Genomic DNA, 26857 nt, shown 5'->3' with positions numbered 1-26857 from the left:
TGTAAATTAATGTTCTTAGAATCACCTGGTGCTCTTGGATAAGGCATAGATTCAGGGTGGCTCCTTGGTGCAGACTGAGAGTGAATACCCTGAACTACCCCTTGTGGTCCCAACATGTGGCTCATGGACATTTGAGGAACAAATGTATCCACATTGAATATGCTGGATTTTCTCTGTGCTGTGTCAACATGGGAACTCATGGCATAGAGCTGTCCTGCTGGAGCAAGTTTAGCACCCACAGTACTTCCGTTTTGGCCATCTTGGTTACAATTTCTTCCTATAGCTTCTCCATCTTTCTTTGTATCTGCTCCTTTTCTATCCAAAGCTGTTCTTCCCTCTGTTCCCCTTTGTCTTCTGACTGCTTATACCTCAATATGTGTTGCCTTTGTGCGTAACTTGGCCAAATCAGCCTCCATTCTAATGTGAGCTAAGGAGGTATCAGGCGCATGGGGTGCTCTGCTAGCAAAAGAACCTGTGGCATGGCAGGTTAGACTCTCTGTCTTCAGGGTGTATGTCATCCTGAAAATCATCAGCTTTATATGTAGTCAAAGCATGCCCTGTGGCTTTATAAATATTTTCATTTCCTTCAGCAATTTGACCTTCAACAGCAAGTTTCAACCATTGTTCTGCCTGTAATTGTATTAATAAGTGTATCAATATTTGCATCGCTTTTGGTTTGTTTATCTTGCTTTGAGATGGGCATTAATGTCAACTGCAGGTTATGTTGCTAAGCAACAACTTTAGGAAGGTTTTTAAAAAAAATCATCCAAATGAAACGGCACTTGTGAGACATCTTGCTCTTCAGGTACAAGGAAACTTATAATTATAGCCATTAAATCATTAATCTTAACAAAATTATTGTAGTCCTTCTGAATATTGTCAATTCTAGTCACCAAAGCTTTCCCATTAAATTGTCTTAGAGGAGCGAGGTATTCTATTTAGTTGAATGGTGTCGCAGCCACAACCTTGTACCCGACATCAGCAAGCCCAAAAAACTGATTGTGGACTTCAGGAAGGGTAAGACGAGGGAACACAAACCAATCGTCATATAGGGATCAGAAGTGGAGAGAATGAGTAATTTAAAGTTCTTAGGTGTCAGTATCTCTGAGGACCTAAACTGGACACAACATATTGATGTAGATAAAAAGAAGGCAAGGCAGCGGTTATATTAGTAGTTTGAGGAGATTTGGTTTGTCAGCTAAAGCACTCAAACTTCTACATATGTATCATGGAGAGCATTCTGACTGGCTGCATCACCGGCTGATATGGGGTGGGGGGGGGGGGCACTTCACAAGATTAAAATAAGTTGTAGAAACTTGTAAAATTAGCTCCATCATGAGTACCAGCCTCTGTTGTATCTGAGACATATTCAAGGGGTGATGCCTTAGGAAGGCTACTTCCATCATTAAGGATCCCTCCACCCAGGACATGCCCTGTGCACACTGTTACTGTTGGGAATGAGGTACAGAAGCCTGAAAGCACACACTCAGCAATTCAGGAACTACTTCTTTCCCTCTGCTATCCGATTTCTGAATGGACATTGAACCCGTGAACATGACCTCGCTACTTTTTTTATTTCTATTATTTTGCACTACTTATTTTCATTTAACTATTTAATAGATATATACTTAATGTACTCAGTTTACTTTTCCTACATTTTTATGTTTTTCATTGTACTGGTATACACATCACCAAAGATCCTGGACTGTATATACTGCCTGTCTGGTGATAAAAGCACAACAGCGCCTCTTTCACCTCACATGGCTGAAATCGTTTGGTATGAGTCCCCAAATCCTCAGGACTTACTGCAGGGGCACTTTCAAGAACACCCTGATTGGCTGTGTCATCGCCTGGTATGGGAACTGTACTACCCTCAATCGAGGGCACTGCAGACAGTGGTGCAGACAGCCCAGTGCTTCTGTGGATGTGAACTTTCCTTGATTCAGGACATTTATAGCAGCAGGTGTGTGAAAAGGGCCAGGAGGATCATCAGGGACTCCAGTCACCCCAACCACCCTTTATCTGGCAAACAGTACCACAGCATGGAGGCTATGGCCAACAGGCTCTGGGACAGCTTCTTTTACCAGGCTATCAGATTTATCAATACACATTAATCTGATTGCATATCTGACTGTACATGCATACAAAACAATTATGTATACAAACTTGGCGTTTGGGCAATATCCTCCCACATTTCCCCTCTTCATTGCTTGTGCATTGAGACGGAGACACAACATGAAAGAGTTTTACTCCCTTGGATGTAAAAAAAAACATAAATGCAAATACAAGAATACTGCTGCTGTAAAGTTAATAAATCTCATGATATGCTGGTGATATTAAATCTGATTCTGACTTCAAGGTCTCTTGATTCGTGTTGTTTTCCAAGTGCACAAACCAGACAAAATAACAGCAAACACTTCTGATGTTGCCAATCAAAATATTTCAGCACTTCAACAGACCCAAGTGGTGAACTCTTAATGACCATTCCAAGATGTGTTCCAAACCAAGACACAGCATGAATCAACAAAATCTTGTTACTTGCCATAGCCTCTCCAGCCTAAGGTGTTTCTAATTTCGTAGACACCTCTGAATGCTGGTGTCCGTTTGGTACAACTGTCAAAATTTTTTGTTGACAGGATGTAGCAGCTATTCTAACAAACCAATGCCGCTGCTGGCGAACCCCACATATCGTTATACTTGTATGATGCACCCTCCGATCACTCCAGTAATAATGTTCCACAAGGTCGAAGAGATGTATTCAAACTTTTATGAGCAACTTGCAAATGTGCAATCTGGAAGTGCTGAAACTGAAGAGTAATTAATCACAAATTAAGCATACTTAATTGTTTCAACAAAAGATATGACATCAGTTGGACCCCAGCCCCAAACTACCCTGAACAAATACGTAACATTCCCTTTGCTTTTGCCATGCCCCCAGTTTTGTGACCATAATAAGTGCACGACTCAATATAATACAGATAGAGAAAAGATACATAGCTCCTGCACTTGCCTTCTTTGGGAATATCATTGAAAGTCTAAGTAGCAAGTCCACCTACACCAAATGCATCTCTCTGGTACCTTTCTCAGTCCTGCTACTATGTCATTAGCCTTTTCCATCGTTCTTAACTAAATGACAATCTTCAAATAGTCATCAGCCTTTGTTGCAGGTTTAAACTACCCATTTGCAATCTGTGTCCTGTTTCAAAGTTCAAAGTACAGGTGTCCCCTGCGTTACAAATGTTCGCTTTACACCACTTCGCTTTTACAAAAGCCCTACATTAGTAACCCGTTTTCACATTACAAAGAGGATTTTCACTTTTACGAAAAATTTTCCCATATGAATTAATGGTTCTTCGCTTTACGCCATTTTGGCTTAAAGGTTTTATTTGAACGCTCTACCTTTGTAAAGGGGGGGACATCTGGTACATTTATTATCAAAGTATGTATAATACACTTATAAGAATTTTGATGACAAGAGCTAAAAGTAAGATGCAAGCTGAAATAGGTAAAGAACAATGTGGTTTTGTGAAAGACAAAGGTACAAGAAATGCAATATTGATGTTAAGGATACTATCAGAATGAGCTATTCAAGTGCAAACAGATTTGTTTTATTGACTACACAAAAGCATTTGATAAAGTGAAGCACAATAAGTTATTTGAATTATTACAGGAAACTGTAGATCTAGATTCTCAAGACCGTTATCTAATCAGAAATCTGTACTGGGAACAAACTGCTGCTGTAAGAATAGTTGGAGATGTGAGTCAGTTTACAGAAATCAAGAGAGGCATTAGACAAGGATGTGTTTTCTCCCCTGACTTGTTTAATGTGTACAGTGAAACAATATTACAAAAAAAAAGACATCTTGGGAATCAAAGTTAGCAGTGAAAACATCAATAATTTCAGATATGCGGATGACGCTGTGCTAATTGTAAGTACGTAGGAAGAACTACAAAACTTAATTGATATAATTGTTGAAGAAAGTGCAAAAATGGGTCTATCTATCAATTGCAAAAAGACAATGTATGGTGATATTCAAAAAGAAGGAGAATCCTATCTGCAGGCTGAGAATAAACAGGGAAGACATAAAACAAGTACAGAACTTACATGCTCCAAATGAAAACCAAGTAAAATTTATACAAGAGGCTTTTTTGAATTTGGCTGACGCACACGATAAAATATTAATAGGTGGAGACTTTAACTTTTGTCTAGACCCAGTTTTAGATAGGTCAACAAAGGTTGTTGCAAAACCAAAAGTAGCAAAATTAACTTTATCATTGATGAAAGATTTAAATTTGATTGATATATGGAGAAGAATTAACCCAAGAGAAAAAGATTATTCATTTTATTCAAATAGACATAAAACTTATTCAAGGATAGATTTTTTCAGCGAATATTCAAGACAGAGTGAAAAGTATGGAATATAAAGCAAGAATATTGTCAGATCATTCCCCTTAATAATGACAATGATAATGATGGATAAGGAGGAATCGATTTACAGATGGAGACTTAATTCAACATTATTAAAACGTCAAGATTTTTGTGATTTTATGAAAAAAACATTGTTTTTTTTTAGATACAAACTCACATTCAGTTGATGATAAATTTATATTATGGGAAGCAATGAAGGCATATTTGAGAGACCAGATAATAAGTTATACTTCTCAAATTGAGAAGGAATATATGGTAGAAATAGATCAATTGGAAAAAGAGATTATAAAATTAGAAAAAGAATCTCAAGGATATATGACAGAAGAAAAACAAAGACAACTTGTTATAACAAGCTACAACATAATACACTTCAGACATACCGAACAGAAAAAGCAATTATGAGAACTAAACAGAGATATTATGAACTAGGTGAAAGATCACACAAGATTCTTGCTTGGCAGTTAAAAACAGACCAGTCTTCCAAAACGATGAATGCAATTAGAACAAGTGTAAATAAAATTACTTATAAACCTTTAGAAATGAAACTTTAAAAATTTTTTATTCTGAACTGTATCAATCAGAATCACAAAATGATATTTTGAGAAAGGTTTTTATCACAAATAACTCTCCCAAAATTGAATTCGGAAGAACAGAAGGGATTAGATGTGCCTTTTACATTAAAAGAGGCCGAAGAAGCTCTAGGATCACTTCAGAGTAATAAATCTCCAGGAGAAGATGGTTTTCCACCTGAATTTTAGAAAAAGTTTAAAGATTTATTAATTCCTTCTTTTATGGAGCTAATACACCAAGCAGAAAGAACTTCCAGAATCTTTTTCGACAGCTATTTTAATAGTATTGCCAAAAAAAAGACAGATCTTTTAAAGCCAACATCATATAGACCTATTTCTTTGTTGAACACGGTCTATAAAATAATAGCAAAGATTTATCTAATACACATGGACCAAACAGGATTTATTAAAAATACAATTGGCAGATAATGTAACTCGGTTACTTAGCATAATTCATTTGGCACAAAAGAGGGAAGAAATGAGTGTGGCAGTTGCTTTGGATGCAGAGAAAGCATTTGATAGATTGGAATGGGATTTTTTATTTAAGGTATTGGAAAAATGTGGATTAGGAGTATCTTTTATAAAATGGATTAAAACTTTAAATACTAACCCCAAAGCTAAAGTGGTGACAAATGGCAAAATTTCAACATCATTTCAGTTAACAAGGTCAACTAGACAAGGTTGTCCATTATCACCTGCTTTATTTGTGTTGGTGATAGAACCATTAGCTGAATTAACTAGAATTGACTCAGATATTATGGGTTTCAGAGTTAATCAGGAGGAATATAAGATTAACTTATTGCTGATGATGTTCTGATTTATCTAACTCACCCATTGCATTTGTTGTGTAAATTATCTTCTAGATTGGAAGAATATGGGAAAATATAAGGGTACAAAATAAATTGGGATAAAAGTGAAATTCTACCCCTTACTAAAGGAGATTATAGTCAATGTCGATTAATAACTCAATTTAGATGGCCGATAAATGGTATAAAGTATTTAGGAATAAGAGTTGATAATGATATAAAGAATGTATATAAACTAAATTATTTGCCATTGTTGAAAAAAATTCAAGAGTATCTTTTTTTGATGAAGATAAACTGGCATGAATTAGAATAGAATTAGATAAAATAGGAGAAAATATACTAGAAGATTTTATATATAAATGGGAATCTAAATGGATACGGGAAAGGAAAGAATCTCCTATGCTAAAACATTTGATTGATTTATGGAATAAGATAAATGTTGATGATGAGATAAAGAAATTTTATTAGCAAAGAGACTTTTAATTCAAAATAAACTTATCCCTTTTACAATGGATAATCAACTTTTATATAACTGGTTTCATAAAGGGATTAGATATACAGGAGACTGTTTTGAAGGAGGTATATTAATGTCATTTGACCAGTTAAAGAATAAATATAAAATATCAAATAACACTCTTTTCTGTTATTTCCAATTAAGGGCTTATTTAAGAGATAAACTGGGTCAAACAATGTTATTGCCGAAACCTAATGAAATATGGGAAAATATAAGGGTCCAAAATAAATTGGGATAAAAGTGAAATTCTACCCCTTACTAAAGGAGATTAGAAACTAATGAAATAGAAACTTAAATTCATAAAGGAAAAATTAAAAAAATATTTCTGGTATGTATAATTTGATTCAAAAACAGGCAATTAAACAAGGAGTTCTTAAGTCAAGACAAAAATGGGAAACTGATTTGAATATTAAAATTGATGAAACAAGTTGGTCAAGATTGTCATTACAGTATTACAAATACAATAAATGTTGACTATGATTAGTACAATATAACTTTTTACATCAATTATATATTACACCACAAAAAATAAATAGATTAACCTCAAGTTTATCTGATCAATGTTTTCGATGTAATCAAGAAATTGGTACTTTTTTACACTCTACTTGGTCTTGTTTTAAAATTCAACCTTTTTGGACAAATTTAAGAGTTTTACTGGAACAAATTATTGGAATACAACTTTCACATAATCCAACATTATTTTTACTGGGCGATATTGAAGGGATAAAATCAAAATCCAAATTGAATAAATATCAGAAATAATTCCTAAAAATTGCATTGGCAGTAGCCAAAAAGGCTATTGCAGTTACTTGGAAATCGGATTCATACTTAAGTATAGATCGTTGGAAGAATGAAATTTTTATCTGCATTCCACTTGAAAAAATTACTTATAATAATTTAAGAGATAAATATGAAATATTTCTGTAAATTTGGCACCCTTATTTACAAAAGATAGGATTAAGTATATAGGTGCTCCGAAGATAAAATTATTGGTTATCTGGGGAAAGAAATAAATATATATACTAAAGCTATTATGAACTCCATGGAGCATGTGGGGAATCTTCTGATATCCAGGCATTCTTTCTTTCTTTCTTTTTTCTTCTCTTTTTTTTTCTATAGGGATATGTTTGGGGGGAGAGGGGAAGGGTTGATAATCTTTTTTCTTTTTGTAACCTATTTGAAAATTCAGTTAAAAAAATTTAAAAAAAGTACAAAACTTTTGTTACTTAGGAAGCTGTGTGACATCAGATGGCAGGTGCAACATGAATAGGGATGGCAAAAGACACCTTTATGAGAATGAAGAGTATACTGACCAACACTAACCTAGGCATGACAGCCCACCTCAGACCACTGAAATGTTACGTTTATCCAGTTATGTTATATGGTTCAGAATGTTGGACAATATCCAATAACATGAGGAAGCGAATTGACGCAGCAGAGATGCGGTTTTTGAGGAGGATGCAACAAATATCGTGGGTGAAACGAATATCTAACAAGGATGTCATGAACAGAGCAAGCACAAAAAGAGAAATAATGCATGAGATCATGAAAAGGCAACGTGAGCTTCATTTGACATGTGATTAGGAAAGAAGAGTTAGAATGCATGGTAATTATTGGGAAAGATTGAAGGGAACAAAGCAAGAGGAAGGCAAAGACAAATGAAGATGGAGACAGCCAGAGAACTGGAAATGAATACCAATGAATTGATTCACTTGCCCGGGAACAAGAGTGTGTGGGCCATGGCAGTCAAAGCTGAAACTGGGCATGGTACCTGATGATGATGGTGTATACATTATACAACCTTGAGATTCGTCTCCTGACAGACAGCCACAAAATAAATCCAAAAGAGCCCATCTAAAAAAAAAGACTGTTGAACACCTGATGTACAAAGAGGAAATAAATACATTGAACCCATAAAAAATAAAAAAGACTGTTGAACACCCAGTGTGCAGAAAAAAGAGCACGTCATGCAAACAATAACTGCAAGCAAATACCATTCTGAAATGACCCTGAAAGAAGAATCCTGTTGTTCAATGCAGAGCTGAGATGGTCTGTCCCTTGCCTTGGGCCCTGACTTCCTCACCTTTTCAATCTGGGCCAGTGACTGAATCTTTGTCGAAACATCGGGTTCAATTGCCTCTATGCTCTGGGCCTGACCCCGGTGCATCAATTTGAACTGTTTGATGTTGTATTGAATGTCCCATTCCAAGCATTACTTAATTTTATGATTCTATCTCAGGAACATCAGTTTGTTGACAAATGATGTCAAAAGGCTTGTTAATGCCCTTGTTGGCTCTGGAAGCACATTGTCATATCATTCAAAACAATGTTTCTTTTACCCAAATCTGCATTTTATCTTGCTCAAAGTTTACCTTTGTATCATCCCTTAAAATGTTTATAATGTGCTGCTAACTCTGCCAATTATCGCTGATAAATATCCCATTCCCTTTGGTTAATTATTGGCAATATCTGAGCTGTGATGCACCTTTTTAAGGCAGAATAAAGAGAAGTTTTAGCACTGGTAAGATGTAATTATTGGAACTCCACTCTTCTCAATGATTATTTCTTGATCATCAACTATTTTTGATGTATATTAATGAAAGTAAGTCAGAAGGCATACCATGGTCAAGATATTTTTATTCTGAGGCTAAATATAGATAGGTTGAGTGAGTGAGAGAAAACTTGGGAAATTGAGCTTAATGTGTGTAAGTACGAGATCATGCATTTCAGAGAGAGGAATCAAAATTGAGAGAGACTACAGATAAATGGAATATAGGTGTCCTTGTGCCTGAAGCAAAGATAGCATGAAGAAGTATGTAGTAATTAATGAGGATGTTGGATTGATCTTTATTACTAAGGGTTAAGAGTTTAAAAATTGATAAGTTTTGTTGTATTTGTTTAAAGTATTGATGAACCCCTAATTCCAAGTACTTTGTGTAATAGTTCATTTTACTTAAGAGAGGAGGTGCTTAGCACTGGAAGCAGGCCAAAGGTTGTTTAGTCGGGTTATCCTAACTTGAACAGTTGAATAAGTTCGATCTATACAGGTGGCCCCCTGATTTTCAAACGTTCGCTTTATGACAGCTCGCTGTTACAAAGGACCTACATTAGTACCTATTTTTGCTAACCGAAGAGGATTTTTGCTTTTACAAGAAAGAGATGCCCGCTTTATACGTGCATTTACCCCAGAAAGACTACCATGACTGTGAAGCCTTGTGTGGGTAGTTGTGTGTGCCTGCATGTACGTGCATAGGTGTGTACGTGCCGATTTTTTTCCTCCAAATCGATTTTGGCTCGCTGTCTTCCCAATCTTGATAAGTGAAACTACACCGTACATACAATATTTCTGCTTTATATAGGCTGTATATTTATCATATCATTCCTGCTTTTATTATATGTTAGTGTTATTTTAGGTTTTATGTGTTATTTGGTATGATTTGGTAGGTTATTTTTTTTGGGTCTGGGAACTCTGAAAACATTTTCCGATATAAATTAATGGTAACTGCTTCTTCGCTTTACAATATTTCTGCTTACAAATGGTTTCATAGGAATGCCCTACCTTCAGTTATTGGGGGAAACCTGTACTTGGATGAATGACAGGCAGTCTTGTTAAAAACTATTAAGTTCTTAAAGGGAAAATGACACGCCGAATGTCTGGTGGCAAGTCTCAAATAAGGGGGAATAGTAAAAGGATAGTGCAAGTTATTTAAAATAGAAGTATGTAAGAATTTCTTGATGCTGAGGGTGGTGTCTTACAGGAATTCTCTACTTCAGGGGCTGGATCACTGAAGATATTTAAAAAGGAGGTAGAACAGGAAATTGAGGGCAGTGAGTAAGTGGCGCAGAAAAGGGATTAGGTCCAAGATAGATCAAGCATGGACTTGACGAATTTTTAGGGCAAGTAACGGGAATGGTCCTGTTTTCTCTTCGTGCATATCAAATTTCATTTGCTTGTGTATTCTTGTATTTCTGTAATCCTCATCTGTCCTCTTAAACCTCAAAGCCTTAAATTGCATCTCATTATATTTCCTCTTTTGGCAATGTTACTGTTTTTGGCTAGTTATACTTATATAGATTACATTAGAATATTTTTGCACCTTTTTAGTGGGATTTTATAATGCTTTTATTTGTTCAAAGGTGAAAGTAAAATTGTTATCAAAGAACTTACAAGTTTCTATACAGTCTTCTACATAAATATCTAAAATGACCTAAAATGTTATCAGATCTCAATGTAAGTCCTAAGACTAGATAAAGAGAACCCAAAGTAAATAAATAGCACAAAAAAATTACACTTGTTCAGTTGTTCGTTCATTTATTGAGAAAATTGATCCAATATTACATGCAACATACACAAAATGCTGGAGCAACTCAGCAGACCAGGCAGCATCTATGCAAAAGAGTACAGTTGGCATTTCAGGCCGAGACCCTCCTGCAGGACACTGCATTTTGTGAGTGTTGCTTGGATTTCCAGCATCTGCAGGTTTTCTCTTGTTTCTAATATTACATGTATTTGTTGGAAAAAGCATATCACAGACCTCCAGTCACAGAGGCAACCAGCTACTGCTACTTCTTCTGGAAAGCTGATCTCTAATCCAGTTTATTACCTCATCTTGAAAGCCAAGTGACTGAACTTTCTTGACCAACCTCCCATGTGGAACCTTGTCAAAAGCCTTGCTGAAGTCCATGTAAATAAAATCCTCTGCTCTGCTTTCATCAACTTCCCTTTAGCTTCCTCGGAAATATCTATAAGATTGGCTAGATGCGACCTACCATGCACTGAGCCGTGCTGACTATCCTTAATTAGTCCCTGTCTATATGATATTCTGGTCTCTGAGAAAGCCTTCCAATGACTTTCCCACTACTGATGCCAGGCTCACAGGCCTATAATTTACTGTTTATTCTTAGAGAATTTCTTAAATGTCAGAGCAATAGCTGTCCTCCAATCCTGTGGTACCTCATTTGTCACTTAGGATGATTTAAATATCTCTGCTTGGGTTCCTGCAATTTCTGTACTTGCCTCCCGGATGGTCTGAGGGAACACCTTGTTAAGCCGAGGGGATTTGTCAACCCTAATTTGTATCAATACAGCAAATATCTCCTCCTCTGTAATCTGTATAGGGTGAAGTGAACAACTTCACTGCTGCTTTGCCTCACTTCCACAGACTCTGTGTCCCTCCTTTGAGTAAATACAGATGCAAAAAATCCATTTAAGATCTCTCCCATCTCTTTTGGCTCCACGTAAGGTTTAACTTTATGATCTTCAAGAGGACCAATTTTTTTTCTTGTAAGTCTTTTGTTCTTAACATACCTGTAGAATCTCTTAGGATTATCCTTCCTAAGTCTGTGAGAGCAATTTCATGCCTACTTTTAGTTCCCCCCCCCCCCCCCCCGATTTCCTTATCTAGTTTTTTCTTGCGTTTCTTGTTCTCAAGTATCTCATTTATTCGTTCCTGCCTATACCTGCTATGCACCTCCTTTTGTTTTATTAACCAGAGCCTCAATATCTCTTGAAAGCCAAGGTTCTCTAAGCATACTATCGTTCCCTTTTATTCCAACAGGCACATCCAAGATTTGTATTCTCAGAATTTCACTTTTGAAGGTCTCCCACTTACCAAGTACAACTTTGCCAGGAAACAGCCTGTCTGAACCCACATTTGCCGGATCCTTTCTGACACCATAAAAATTGGCTTTACTCCAAATTAGGATCTGAATTAGAATTGGGACTTCTTTATACTGATTATGGAAATTTTTCAGAACACATTTGACAATCTCTAGTCACCTAGTCACTTTACAGTTTGGGAATCCCAGTCAACATGTGGAAATCACCTACTAATTACAACCATATGTTTCTTGCAAAAGTCAGCGATCTTTCTAAAAATGTGTTCCTCTCAATCCCACGTACTGTTGAGTGGTCTATAACATAGCCCCATTAGCATGGTCATACCTTTCTCAGTCCTCAATAAAGCCTTATTGGATGAGTTCTCCAGTCTGTTATGACTGAGCACTGCAGTGACATTTTTCCCTGACCAGTAAAGCTACCCCTCACCTTTTAATCCCTTCTGCTCTGTTATGTCTAAAATAATGGAACCCCAGAATACTGAACTGCCAGTCCTGTCCCTCCTGCAACCAAGTCTCACTAATGGCTGCAATATCTTAATTCCGCATGTTGATCCATGCCCTGAGCTAATCTGTCTTTCCTGTAATACTTCTTACATTGAAATGTACCCAACTCAGACATTAGTTGCACCATGCTCAATTTTTGATTCCTGATTTTGTCTGAGGTCTTAACATCTCTTTCTGCAACCACTCTACTATCTGTTCTGGCATTCTGATCCTATCCCCTGCAACTCTGGTTTAAACTCCACCCTGTGCAGTACTAGCAAACCTTCCCACTAGGATATTGGTCCCCTTCCAGTTGAAGTGTAAACCATCTTTTCTGTACAGGTTCCACCTTCCCTGGGAGAGAGCACAATGATCCAAAAATCTGAAACCCTCGCTCCTAAACCAACTCATTCGCCATATGCTAAACTGTAAATTATTCCTATTTTTGGCCTCAGTAGCATGTGGCACGGGTAGCAATCCTGAGATCAGAACCTGGAGGTCTTGCCCTTTAACTTAGTACCTAACTCCCTGAACTCACTTTACAGAGCCTCATCACTCTTCCTGTCTGTTTCATTGATACCCACATGGACCTCTGGCTGTTCACGCTCTCACTTAAGAATGCTGAGGACTTGATCACCCCTCAGCCTCCTGAATGATCCAGGGGTTGACCTGTTCCAGCTCGAACTCCTGAATGCGAAGTGTTAGAAGCTGCAGCTTGATGCACTTCAATTGGATGAAGTCATCGGGGACACTGGAGGTTGCCGTGACTTTCCCACATCTCACAAGAGGAGCACTCAGCTTCCCTGTGTGGTATCCAAAATGCTCTAACCACAATTATGAAGAAAGAAGCAATAAATAAACTTAAAGAAAATCTACCTGCAGATTTTTCTCTCACTCAAACTTGTCCTTGCTGAAGCCTTGAAGAGCTAAGGCCTCAAATTCCCACTCTTAACTGTGCCCACTCCCAACAAAAGACTGCTCTGCTTGCCCCTGCCTTATCTTTATTTGCCCTTGCTGATGAATCCTGATCTCTAATTGGCTGCTGTTCGAAAACCGAACCCCCCCCCCCCCCCCCCCCCCAAGAAGTGCTGCTTTTTAATGCACACTCACTGAGCTGTGTGCATCACCTCTTCTCGTGCTCCTGTGAACAGATTGGCGGCTGTTCAGATCCTTTTAGTTGTTGCCAATCTGTACTGACTGGGATCTAGAAGACAGGAAATCGAGGATCCCATTACACAGGGAGGTATCGAGGCGGAGGTCTTGGAGCTTAGTGTTTAGTTTTGAGCAGCTGGTAATATTGAATGCTGAATTATAGTCAATGAAGAGTATCCTGATGTATGCTTCTTCATTGTCCTGATGTTCCAGAGTTTCAGAGTGAAGGGCCAATGAAATAGCAGCTGCTATTGATCTGTTGTAATGGTAGGCAATTGAGCATATCTGGGTTACTCCTCAGGCAGTATTTGATGACCAAACTCTCAAAAAAACTTCACAATGGATGAAAGAGCTACTGGATGATTGTCTTTGAGGCAGGTTACCGCATTCTTTTTGGGCATCAGTATGTTTGAAGTCTGCTGGAAGTAGAGGGGTACCTCAAACTGCTGAAGCGAGAGGTTGATGTCAGTAAACACTCCAGCCAGTTGCTTAGCATAGGTCTTCAGTATTCAGCCAGGTACACCATCTGGGCCAGATGCTTTCTGTGGGTTCACTCTGAAGCTCTCACGTCGACCTCAGTGTGTAATCAGAGGGTTGTTGAGGGCTGTGAGAGCTCATGTAGGTTCCTCCATGTTGGTCAAAGTGAGCATAAAAGGCACTGAGATTATAGCTCAATGAATGGTACCAGTTGGACATTGTTTACATGGGAAATATTTTTTACTCCACTCTTTCTTTCTTTTTTAAATTTTTTAAAATTAGTTTTCCAAAACATTTTACAAATTAAAAACCCCAAATCCCAATGAGGAACATTAAAACAGTGCAAAATTAAGCATACAATAACAATATGCTACAAAGGAAGAGAATTAAGCAAAAAAAAAGCACCTAAATTAAAGACAAGTAAGCTTAGTGTCCTCCCCAAGCCCCACAACACAAGAAAAAACAATAGCAACTCCAGACCAACCACAACACAATATAGAGAGTATAAGTCAGGACAGCCAAACTCCCAGACTGTGAATACACTCAGCAACAGAGGATAATAATGCCTTCTACCAGAATAAAAAAGGAGCTGAAAGCAAGGGACGGAAAAGAAAAAAAAAACCCTAGTCAAGAGGAAGGTTATGAAAGTACTCAATAAAAGGTCCCCAGACCTTATGGAACTTTAGATCCGAATTGAGAACTGAATAATGAATTTTTTTGAGGTCCAAACAGGCCATGATGTCGTTAAGCCATTGAGCATGAGTGGGCGGGGCAACTCCATCTGAGGAGGATCAAGCGTCTAGCCAGGAGAGAGGCAAAGGATAATATTCGGCATTTGGTGGGACCCAGACATAAATCTGTCTCGCCCCAAAAACCGAACAGAGCAATTAAGGGGTTTGGTTCTAGGTGCTGATTCAGAATACACGATAACGTAGTGAAGACATCTTTCCAGAATTTCTCCAAGCTAGGACAGAACCAGTACATATGGATGAGAGAGGCCACGCCCCTCTTGCATTTATCACAGAGCAGACTAACGCTAGGGTAGAATCGAGATAATTTAGATTTAGACATATGGGCTCTATGAACAATCTTAAACTGTAAAAGGCAGTGGCGAGCACAAAGAGAGGTTGAGTTAACCGATTTGAGAACTGAATCCCAGCTCTCCTCAGATAAGGAGATATTTAAATCCTGCTCCCAGGCCATTTTGATTTTATCCATGGGGGCCCATCGTAAGGCTGCTAGTTTATCTCGGATGATTGATATTAAGCCTTTACCTAATGGATTCATGGAAAGAAATAGGTCCATAGCATTTTTTGCAGGCATTTCAGGAAAGTTAGGAATTAAAGGAGCATTAAAGTGTCGGATTTGGAGATATCTGAAAAAATGAGCATTGGGCAGATTGAACTTAACAGAGAGCTGCTGAAAAGAAGCGAAGCGATTATCAATGAAAAGATCTTCAAAATGTCTAATGCCCTTCCTATACCAAACCTGGAATGCTGAATCGTATGTAGTAGGTAAAAAAAGGTGATTATGAGCAACAGGGCTGGAAACGGAAAACCCCTGGAAACCATAGCATTTCCTGATCTGAACCCATATACGCAAAGTGTGTCTAACAAGAGGATTAGCTATTGATCTGGGCAGACTACTAGGGAGTGCAGAGCCAAGAACTGCAGAGATAGATAATTCTTTAGTGGAGCTCAGCTCCATCGCCACCCAGTTAGGGCACTCGGGTTGGCCATGGAAGAAAGACCAGAAGGTAGCACAACGTATATTAGCTGCCCAATAATATAAACAAAAGTTAGGTAAAGCCATGCCACCCTCTTTTTTTAGATTTTTGGAGATGGATTTTATTAATTCTAATGCGCTTATTCTGCCACAGATATGACAAAATTATAGAGTCTAAGGAATCAAAAAAAGATTTAGGAATAAAAATTGGGATAGATTGAAAAAGGTATAAAAATTTGGGGAGAACATACATTTTAACAACATTAACACGACCTACCAAAGACATAGATAGAGGTGACCATTGTACCAGACTCTGTTTTATAGCATATGAAAGATTGGCAAAGTTTTAACGAAAGAGATCTTTAAACTTCCTTGTGACTGTAATTCCAAGATAAGTAAATTGATTATGGACTACTTTAAAAGGGAGATCATGAAATGTTAGTTCTTGTGCTTCTTTATTAATTGGGAGAAGTTCACTCTTATGTAAATTAAGTTTATAGCCAGAGATCTGGCTAAACTGGTCAAGGAGTGAAAACATTAGGGGTAAGGATGTAGACGGATTTGAGAGAAAGAGTAATAAGTCATCAGCATAGAGAGAAACTTTATGCTCAACACCCCTTCTCCAAATCCCAGTCAATTCAGGGCAGTTTCGAAATGCTATCGCCAGAGGTTCCATAGCCAAATCAAAGAGAAAGGGACTTAAGGGGCATCCCTGGCGGGTGCCACGTTTGAGATTAAATACTTGGGATTTCTAAAAATTGGTTAAAACAGAGGCAGTAGGACACAGGTATAGCAGTTGGATCCAAGAGATGAAACTTTGGCCAAGGTCAAATTTTTCTAAAACTGCAAAAAGGTAGTTCCACTCTATACGATCAAATGCTTTCTCCACATCGAGGGAAATAACACATTCAGGAATCCCATTTGGAGGTGAGTATAAGATATTAAATAAACGCGAATGTTTAAAAAAAGGGAAACGGTTTTTAATAAAGCCTGTTTGGTCATCAGAGATAATGGAGGGAATGACGGTTTCTAATCTATGAGCCAGAACTTTAGCTAAGATCTTTACATCAACACTGAGCAGAGAGATCGGCCTATACGAGGAACACTCTGTTGGGTCTTTGCCCTTTTTTAAAAGAAGAATAATAGATGCCTCACTGAAAGAGGGTGGCAATTTGCTGTAATTAAATGAGTCAGATAATACTGAAAGTAACTGAGGAGAAAGAAGTGAAGAGAATGATTTATAAAATTCTACAGGGAACTCATCAGGTCCAGGAGATTTCCCTGAGGGCAGTGCAGAAATTGCAGTAGATATTTCTTCTAATGACATAGGCGCATTGAGTTTGGCTTTGAAATCAGATGAAAGTGAGGAGATATTCAGATTCTGTAAAAATTGATCAACAGAGATATTGTCATTCAGAGATTCAGAGGAATAAAGCTGAGAATAAAAATTTTTAAATGCGTCATTAATTTCTAAATGATCCGATGTAAAGTCTCTGTTCTCCTTCCGGATCTTTGTAATATGTTGTTTGGCTTTGGAACGCCTCAGCTGATTGGCTAGGAATTTACCAGACTTATCCCCATGAATGTAAAAGCGACTCTTGCTTTCGAGAATTGGCGTTCGACAGGTTGAGTGGACAGAAGGTTAAATTTAGTTTGGAGTACTCCACTCTTTCTAAGCTTGATCTTGAGTCGTTTGAAAGTTCAATAATGTGGGTTATAATTTAGGTCCTTACAAGATATAAAAATATCATGCCTGAAGTAATTAAGCAGGTGTACTTTTTACCTTGTCAGAAGTTAAAAAAAAGTTTTATGTTTTGTAAGAAGTATAATGAATGCAAGTAATTATAATTAAGAGAATTGTAATGTGTTTGGTTTAAAAGCAGAGTCAAAAAGTATTTGCTGGAAACTATTATCAGTTCATCTCATGTTTTAGCAACACTGAAATTGAGTTGCAAGTTTAAATATTGTTAAAGCATTTTGTCATTGGGCTGGTATTATTTCAAATATTTATAGCTTTTACAAATAAAATGTTCACATAAAATCAAACTATATTTATCCTCAAAATCTACATTTTAACAGTAGTTACATACCGGATAAATGGGAACTGGAAGACTGATTTTTGTCTGGAAGAAATAATTACATTGACCATATGATGGGACTACAACTTGAAATAACTGCAGTTGGAATGTGATTTATATAATTGTAATGCTGATCTATGGTTTTAATACATAGTGCCCATTGTTACGTATTCCATAACTGGATCACTTACCAGCAAAGATAGAGAGGTCCGTTGAAGTCTGATGGTACTATTTTTAAAAGTCTTTATTTTATAAAGGGACACAAAAGTAAGGTTAATGCAAACATTCAGATAATATACGTCGTCAATGCTCCATCTAAAGCATGGGTATAGTAATAATCATCAATAAGTAATAGTTCTATCGTTTGTCTAGGGGATAATACTGAGTCGGATGGAAATATAAAAGTCAGTCAGAAGTCTGCAGGCTTCAGCCTTTTGGGGACCACTGGGTTTCACTTGTTAGAAAGAGAGACTTGTGAAAAAAGAAACTTGCCCAGTCGTTTATGAAGCAAATCCATTAAATCGGGAACGTTGGTTCCCCGTTGTTAGTTCGAAGTCCTTTTCGGTGTTATCAGCCACCCCCTCCCTAGGCAAAGGAGAATGGGACGCACGTGGCTTTAAATGGCTTCCCGCTAGCACAGGAGCGCTGAGCGATGGTGTGTCCTTCTGGTGCGTCGCTGGGGTACCGCCTCCTGCAGTCCCCTTTTATCTTGACTTGCAGAGTTGTAGATGTCCATTAAAGTAGGGTGATACAATCCCCACCCCCACATTGCCTGAGGGTGTCCATGTCCCTGGTAGCTGGCACGTAGCAGGGAGTTGCAATTCACACAGGTGTCTCTAAGAACAGTGGTCAAAACCATTGCATTATCTCTCATTTCCTGGGTCCGAGACCCGAATTAATAGTGATCTTGCGATTCTCCGGAAGGAAGGGGCTGCTCCCGCCCCTTCGGCCCCTCAGAGCTGTGGTACATTCATAACACTATAAAAATATTCACTCTCCCCCCCCCCCCCCACTCCCCGGAAGTTTTCACGTTTTACAACATTGAATCGCAGTGGATTTAATTTGGATTTTATTGATACTGCACAACAGAGAAAGACACTTTAGTGTCAAAGTGAAAACCAATCTCTCCAAAATTATCTAAATTAATTACAAATATAAAACAAAATAATTAATTGTATTAGTATTCACCTCCTTTAGTATGACACAGCATATTATCATGGTGCAGCCAATTGGTTTTAGAAGTCACATCATTAGTTAAATGGAGATCACCTGTGTGCAGTCAGGGTGTTTCAATTGATTGTCGTAAAAATACACCTGTATCTGGAAGGTCTAACTGCTGGTGAGTAAGTATCCTGGCAAAAATGACACCATGAAGACAAAAGAACACTCCGAGCAACTCCACAAAAAGTTTATTGAAAAGCACGAGTCAGAAGATAGATATAAGAAAATTTCCAAATCACTGAATTGGAGTACAGTTAAGTCAATCATCAAGGAATGGAAAGTATATGGCACAGTTATAATCTGCCTAAAGCTGAGTCACTGTGCAAAAAGGGGACAGGTGAGGGAGGCTACCAAGGGACCTATGTCAACTCTGGAGGAGTTACAAGCTTCATTGGCTGAGATGGAAGAGACTGAGCATACAACAACTGTTGCCCAGGTGCTTCCCCAGTTGCAGCTTCATGGGAGAGTGACAAAGAGAAAACTAGAAGGCATTTGGGAGAATCTGAAGTCATCTGGAAGAAGATTCTATGGTCTATGAAACCAGAATTGAGCTTTTTGGCTATCAGTCTAAACTCTATGTACATCGTCAAATACACACCATTCCTTGCTGTGAAGCATGGTGGTGGTTGCATCATGCTGTGGGGATACTTCATTGCAGTTGGCCCTGGAAGGCTCATGAAAGTAGAAGGTAAAATGAATGCAGCAAAATACAGGGAGATCCTGGAGGAAAACCTTGTGCCATCTGAAAGAACTGCAACTTGGGAGAAGATTTGTTTTCCAGCAAGACAATGACCGTGAGCATAAAGCCAAAGCTCCACAAGAATGACTTAAAAACAACAAAGTTAATGTCCTGGAGTGGCCAGATCAGAGTCCAGACCTCAGTCCAATTGAGAATCTGTGGTTGGATTTGAAAAGGGCTGTTCTCTCATGATCCCTGTGCAATCTTTGACCGAGCCTGAGCAGTTTTGGAATGATGAATGGGGAAAGGATGCCGTCTCCAGATGTGCAAAGCTGATTAAGAGACATAGCCAGACAGACTCAAGGCTACAATTGCTGCCAAAGGTACATCTAAATATTGACTTGAAGGGGATGAGTAATTATGCATTCAGTTATTTTGTGTTTAATAATTGTAATACACTAAGACCAATTTGTAGAAATTAGTGTCGCTTTGACACAAGAGTCTTTTCTGTTGATCAGTGTCAAAAAAGACAAATTAAATCCATTGTGATTCAGTGTTGTAAACCAATAAAACAAGAAAACTTTCGGGGGGGGGGGAATATTTTTTATAGGCACTGTAATTGCTGCATTATTTTGCATATACATAAATTGGGGTTCCTTTTAAGTTTAAAGTAACTATTATCAAAGTAATATATGTCACCTTATATAACCCTGAGATTCGTTTTCTTATGGGTGTACACAGTAAATCCAAGAATATTAATAGAATCAATGAAAGACTATACCTAACAGGGTGGACGAACATCCAATGTGCAACGGACAGCTAACTATACAAAAGGAAAAAAAGGCTACAAGTATCAAGAATATGAGATGAAGAGTTCCTTTTGTTACGTCCGTAGCCCCCTCCTTTGTGAGAATCGCCAGATCGCTGTTGGGTTGGGTCAAGGGGCCCAGGAAAGGGGAAAAGAGACATGCAGGCTGGCTCGTTTTCCCGGTGATGTAAAGCTACGGGACATGTTCTGGAAGACCAAGTTGTGTATTGAGTACTGTACTATTCATTGAAGCCCCTCAGGGGATGACCAGAGTGGGCTGGTTGAGGGATTGCATCATCCCAACCTGATTGACATCGGAGACCCCGTGAGGAAGTATAAAAAAGGGTCTGGGGAACAACCCCTTCAGATGCACCAGAAGAAACGTTAAGCGACCACGTAACGGCAGGAAGTCATCAGAAGGAAGCCACGTGTGTTCGATTCGGTGGCTAGAACCACCGAAAACAGCTTTTAGCTAACAACGGGGAAGCCCGCTCCCCTGACTCAGTGGATTGGCATCTTAAAAGACCTGGGGCAAGTTTAAACCGCATCATTTTTAAACCCAACATCGCTGCAGCTTGGACGAACTGATAGTGACTGTTACCTTCCATCGGACAATACATTAACCCCTAGACAACGATAGAGTTATTTCTTATTGATTATTATTATACCTGCGCTTAGATTTAGTATTGACGATGTATATTATCTGTATGTTTGCATTAATCTTATTTTTGTTCCCTTTTTCAATAAATACTTTTAAAAATAGTACCATCAGACTTCAGTGGACCTCTCTATCTTTGCTGGTAAGTGATCCAGTTACGGGAATTCGTAACACTTTAAAGTGAGTCCACAGGTTGTGGGAACAGTACAGTGATGGGGTGAGTGAACTTATCACAATTCGTTCAAGAGCCTGATGGTTGAATGGTAGTAATCCTGAACCTGGTAGTGTGAGTCCTGAGGCTCCTGTACAGTTTTCCTGATGCAGCAGCAAGAAGAGAGCATGACCTGGGTGGTGGGGGATCCTTTATCGATACTGCTTTCCTGTGTTAGCATTCCATGTAGATGTGCTCAACGATGGGGAGAGCTTTACCCATGATGGACCAGGCCATATCTACTACTTTTTGAAAGATTTTCCATTCAAGGGCATTGAAGTTTCCATACCAGGCTGTGATGCTTAGCTGCACATTCATAAGTGTAAATTGAGTCAAGTAGGGGGCTAAACACATAGCCTTGTGGTGCACATGTGCTGATGGAGGTTATGTTGGAGATGTTGCAATTTGAACTGACTGGGGTGCGCAAATGAGAAAACCAAGATTCTGATTGCACGAGGACGTATTGAGGTCAAGATCCTGAAGCTTATGGATAGTTTTGATTGCTTCAACGTTATTATAGTCGGTAGAGGTAGTGGGGATAAACTTCACTCCCTATTAAATGCTCCCAATGACATATGTCTCAAATAACCTCTGACAATCAAGTCCAGCTATTGGCCTTCATGTGGTTCTTAGCTACTATGCCCTGCAGAGCAGTTTCTACTGACAGGAGTAGGGGCAAAAGCAGGTTACGGATGCCTTAAGACTAGTCACTTTGGTCAGCTCATTTTGGAGAAGAAAAGCTCTGATCTTGAATTTACGCTGCTTTGTGGCTATACACCCACTAATGGGGAAGTCTTTGGGAGTAAAGCCCAAGGAAAAGTCTGGAGCTGGAGTCCCTAAGGCAGTCCGACATTGAATTCAATGCTGACTGGCAATTTCTACAACGCATTTGGTGTCAAGTTGTATCGTTCTCTGCCGTTGCTTTGGATTCATCAGCTGCATGGAAAGGGGAAGGTCTCCATATTGTACTGCCCTAGCTTGCATACTGGCTAGGATGCAACATTTTTGGTCAACCCCAACCAACGGAGGGCCTCACTCACATAAATTGGACACTATTTCGCACCATAACTTTGTATTATTATAGTATTGCTTTTTTTCAATTGCCCTTTCAATCCTAAAGCTTGGATGTATATGGGTTTGAATGGTAATTAAGCTTCATTCTACTATGTAAAAGCAGTTCCTAAGTTCTCTGAAAAATTCTATAACATTATATATTAAGAAAATGGCTACCCTCATTAGGAGGATTGATATTTAATGGAAAATTTTCATTTCTGTTTCTAATATTTCTCCAAGTAGATATTATTTGTGTTCATGGTAAACATCAGTCAGCTGTCTGCTGGAGGCTGATATCACTGGGTCCATCTGATCTTGTGCTCTTAAGCTGCTCTGTCTCTAATTAAAAATGAAAGACCAGAATAAAGGAAAAGCAAAAGCAGATCAGATAATGAAAGAACCTCTGCTGCAATGCTGTTTTTTGCGTTTACTGGGATATGGCACCTTCGCAGTCTGGATACCTTCTTGGAGAATGTGTTTTACTTCTGGTTCATCAAGAGGTCTCTCAACAGGAAAATCCATATTGATGCTTAGTTGGCTTTAATTTTGTTGTTGAGACAGGATGGTATTTGTAGAAACACTTGTTTCTATTTTTTGAAAAGAAAGTGTTAATCTGAGCTTTTGTTATCCTCTCTTTAAAATTGTACTCAAAAGTAAGTGTATGACATCAAAAAGTAAAATTGTGTGTGCTTCCAATACAGAGCAGTTAAAATATCGTTTAACAGTAGAAAGAGATTTTTGTGCTGCTTATGAACAATATAATTTTAAGATGTTTTAAAATGGTGTTACACAGGTGGATTCAATTTTCCTTCACTTTGAACGTCAAGTGATTTGCATCTTACTCCAAAAATTCTGGGATCCCAGTTGATACTCTTGCAGTAGATTTCTTTGGGCTTAATATTAAAGTGAAGTGAATACAAAATATTCTATGAATGAAGCAGGGTTCATCTCTAATATCTTCAATGTTTATTCCTTAGACAATATTATGAAAAGCAATTATCACTTTTTTGTGAGAGCTCACTGTACTAATTGGCTGTCATTTTTTTGCATTATATCAATGACTGTATTTCTGAAATAATTTGCTGGCTGCAAAATGATTTGGCTCTGAGATGGATATAAAAGATAAACAGTAGTGAGCTTAATATTGTACATTTCTATTTTTGCATATAATTTGAAATTTTGCAATTTTTATTGGAATTTCATACCTTTCATGATTTCTTATGCCTCTAGATTATTGTGTAATTGTGCATGTTTTTGTGATTGATTGCTTATCCCTAAAACATGAAACTAATTAAAATGGACGTTATTGTCCAAAGTAATAGGATTTGGACGTAAAAGTCTGCCATGCTTGAGCTGTGGATGGAAGTAAGAGATGTGTTTTGAAGATTAATTTTGAAAGTTGATGTCTAATTTTGTATTGGTCCCGTATGATATTTTTACTGAGTAGGCTATGTATATCTCATGTTGCGGGAGGGATATACAGTGTGTGTGGTCTGCATTATGCCTAAGAATATTAACAAAATGTTTTTATTAATTTGTCTTTCCACTTTCTTTTTAGGTGAGGAAGAGATGGATACCAAGGGTGGTTGGCCGCGGGTTCTGTCCAGAGAACCACCTTCTGAGGCACTGGACTTCAGCACAACCAATAGAGCTAAAGCTGAGCGGAGACTTGAGTTGTCCACCACAGTGAATGAAAGCAGCTTTGGCCAGAGAGACTCATTTGGAAGACAAAGTGATGTTTTTAACAATAAAGAGCAAACTTTGTTACACAGAGGACATATGTTGTCAGTTGAAGATACAAGTGATTACATAAGTTCAGGTGAACTTGTTGCTGTGCCTTTAGAGGAGGATAACGATGAAGAAGTTGATTTTCATCCAGTGAGGAGTCCACAGATTCAGGTCTCTCAGAGTAACCAAACTCGTGAAGAAGAAAATGGAGTAGAACAGACTACATTTAAGGAAGCTGAAGAAAAGAGGAGAAAGTCTAAACTTGATGAGCTAACGTGTAGAAAGCAATCTATGGAAAGCAATCCTGATGAATGCGAATCAGGTGGTGCTAACAACTTTGAGAAAAGGTTTTTATTAAAAAATAATGATTGTAACAAGGGCTTTGACTGTGAGAATGGGAACAGGGATGTTCATAAAACAATTTTATCTAACAGGAACGAAGATGGTTCCATCTTGCATAATACACAGATATTTAATATTGCTGAAAATGGAAATGATATTTTGAGAACAAGTGGAAACCCTGCTCTGAGTGAAGAGGAAATATCTGCAACGCTGGCACGTAAAGCAGTGACTCTGAAAGAATCTCTGGGGTTTCCTGTGAAAAGGCTAGAAAAGGATTTTGTCCCAGAAAGCAGGCTAGCAATTAGTGATGGTTTTCAGACACTGGTTGATCCTTTGCCAAGGCGAATATTGGAAGAACAAGTTGACTCTCCAAGACCTGAAGCTCCAGACAAAGGAAAAATTGAAAAAAATCGGAAAGCAGTTGAACATGAAGATATATTTCCAGGTTAGTTTCAAAATGCAGATTTCTCTGGTACTATGCATACAAGTTCTAACCTTCTCTGCTGTTTATTGAGTTCAACAGATGGTATCAGCCAAAAACTACCCTTGCTTTTGTCCAAGGAAAGAGAAGATCAGCCTTAATTTCCTCTGTGCAGGGAATTTTTCAATGCCCAATAACTTAAGACATGAAAGAGTGAAGATTGATGATGTAAATGTTTCCCTAATTTAAAATTCCAAGGTTTGTGCCTGTAAGTCCTTGATTTTGTATAGGGAGTTTGTCAGCAGTGCACAAATCTAAGCTACACGTCTTAACTTTGCAATGGCCTTGTTTAGTTACTCTATGAAATATGAAGGTTCATTTGTTTTAACGATAGAAGTGGAGAGAATTGTCATTTCATGTTAATTTCAATGAAATCAAATTACTCAATATGATCATATTTCTAAGGCTACTTTTGTGATCTTAGAAATATTGACCGAGGATTTTGAGTAGCAGTATGTCAGATCAACTTGCTGTGGCTACAGCAAGCTTTTCAGTGCAACTATAAGAAGCTGGAGTGATGGTGTTAATCAGCTGGCTGGAAGTTCAGGACTTCTGCATTTATACAAGTTGGTGTTGGAGTTCTGAATTTCTGGATGGTTACAGAACTAAATAACAGAATAACCAGCCATTTCGTTCAAAATGTGGGCTGTTGTACATTCCTCAGTTATGGGAGTCTTTATGTTGCGTAATATAAAAGCACATTTAAACTCATGCATAGAACCCTCTTATACAGTAGTGGTTTCTAATATACAGTCATTTGCATCATTAAAGCAATTGGAGTGAAGCATGCAGTTCATAACAGTTGCTGAATGAGGACATAGTCATTGACTGAAAGTGTCAGCCTTGCTACTACTGCCTTTCAGTTGGAAGTTGAGGTCTCAAGCACCTAATCTAGACTGACACTTCAATTGAGTAGAAAGTACTATATTGTCAGAGCTTCCATTTTGTTTTGAACAGAAAACAAAACCCTTGGGTGCCATCAATCAGTGAAAGTTTAGGTTACTTTTCTATTGGCCTAGCAAGCATTTATACATTAATGATCACTGAGTATCATGCCATTCATTTAATATTGTTCATGGCAACTTACTATGTTGAGAGATATTTGAGATTTTGGGAATATATTCAGTCAGTTCATCCCTCAAAACTCTGCATACTGTCATTCCAGTTAGCAGCAAATTTTGCTGCTGTTAGAAATACACTTGCAAAAGTTGATGACTGACTCCCTTTATCAATATTGCAAATATTTCCATACTTTTGTGTTCTTAATGTTTAGTGAAGTGCTTGAAATAGACCAAATGTCATAGAAAAACACTTGCATTTGTTGTGCAGCAAAATCTTACTGATCTCTGGGCTAAGTCTGCATTTTGGCATCAGTGTGCTCCGAGACTACCCTGGTCCTCAGTACCATGATCCTTTGGGACAGCAGAGTGTCATGCAAATGGATAGTGAGAATGGGACAGATCCTGCTTAGAAGATGCTGAACAACTTTTGAAAGCTGGTTAAGACCTCTCGGTGTTCAAAGTAAATTTATTATCAAAGTATGTATACATTATGCAACATTGAAATTCATCTCTAACAGGCAGCCACGAAGCATAGAAACCCAAAAGAACTCACTTAAAATAAAGAGAAAAAACAAATCATGCAGACAATGAACACAAGCAGATTGTATTTTGAACTGAAGTCCACAGAGTCCATCCCCAGACTCTTAGTTCAGAACAGAGCAGAGAGCTGAATGGCCTGTCCCTCACCTTGGGCCCAACACACTGACCTTTTCAACCTGGCCTGGTGCCTAAATTGTCATTCAAACGTCCAGATCTGATGCTT

At 38.2% G+C, this 26857-nt stretch overlaps 1 protein-coding gene across 6 annotated transcripts in view; it reads left to right on the top strand.

Moving 5' to 3' along the window:
* zmym4.1 (zinc finger MYM-type containing 4, tandem duplicate 1) overlaps positions 1-26857 on the top strand; it is a 233179-nt gene that overhangs the window by 73967 nt on the left and 132355 nt on the right. For all 6 annotated transcript variants that reach the window (XM_059954389.1, XM_059954387.1, XM_059954391.1 and 3 more), the window contains one exon: positions 24041-24997. In XM_059954389.1, coding sequence (XP_059810372.1) covers positions 24041-24997 — 957 coding nt within the window. The remainder of the gene's footprint in view (positions 1-24040; positions 24998-26857) is intronic.

Source organism: Hypanus sabinus, chromosome 30 (assembly GCF_030144855.1).
Source record: "Hypanus sabinus isolate sHypSab1 chromosome 30, sHypSab1.hap1, whole genome shotgun sequence".
NCBI classification, from domain to species: Eukaryota; Metazoa; Chordata; class Chondrichthyes; order Myliobatiformes; family Dasyatidae; genus Hypanus; species Hypanus sabinus.
Note: the sequence above shows the minus strand (reverse complement) of the source record. Positions and strands in the feature narration are given on the sequence as shown.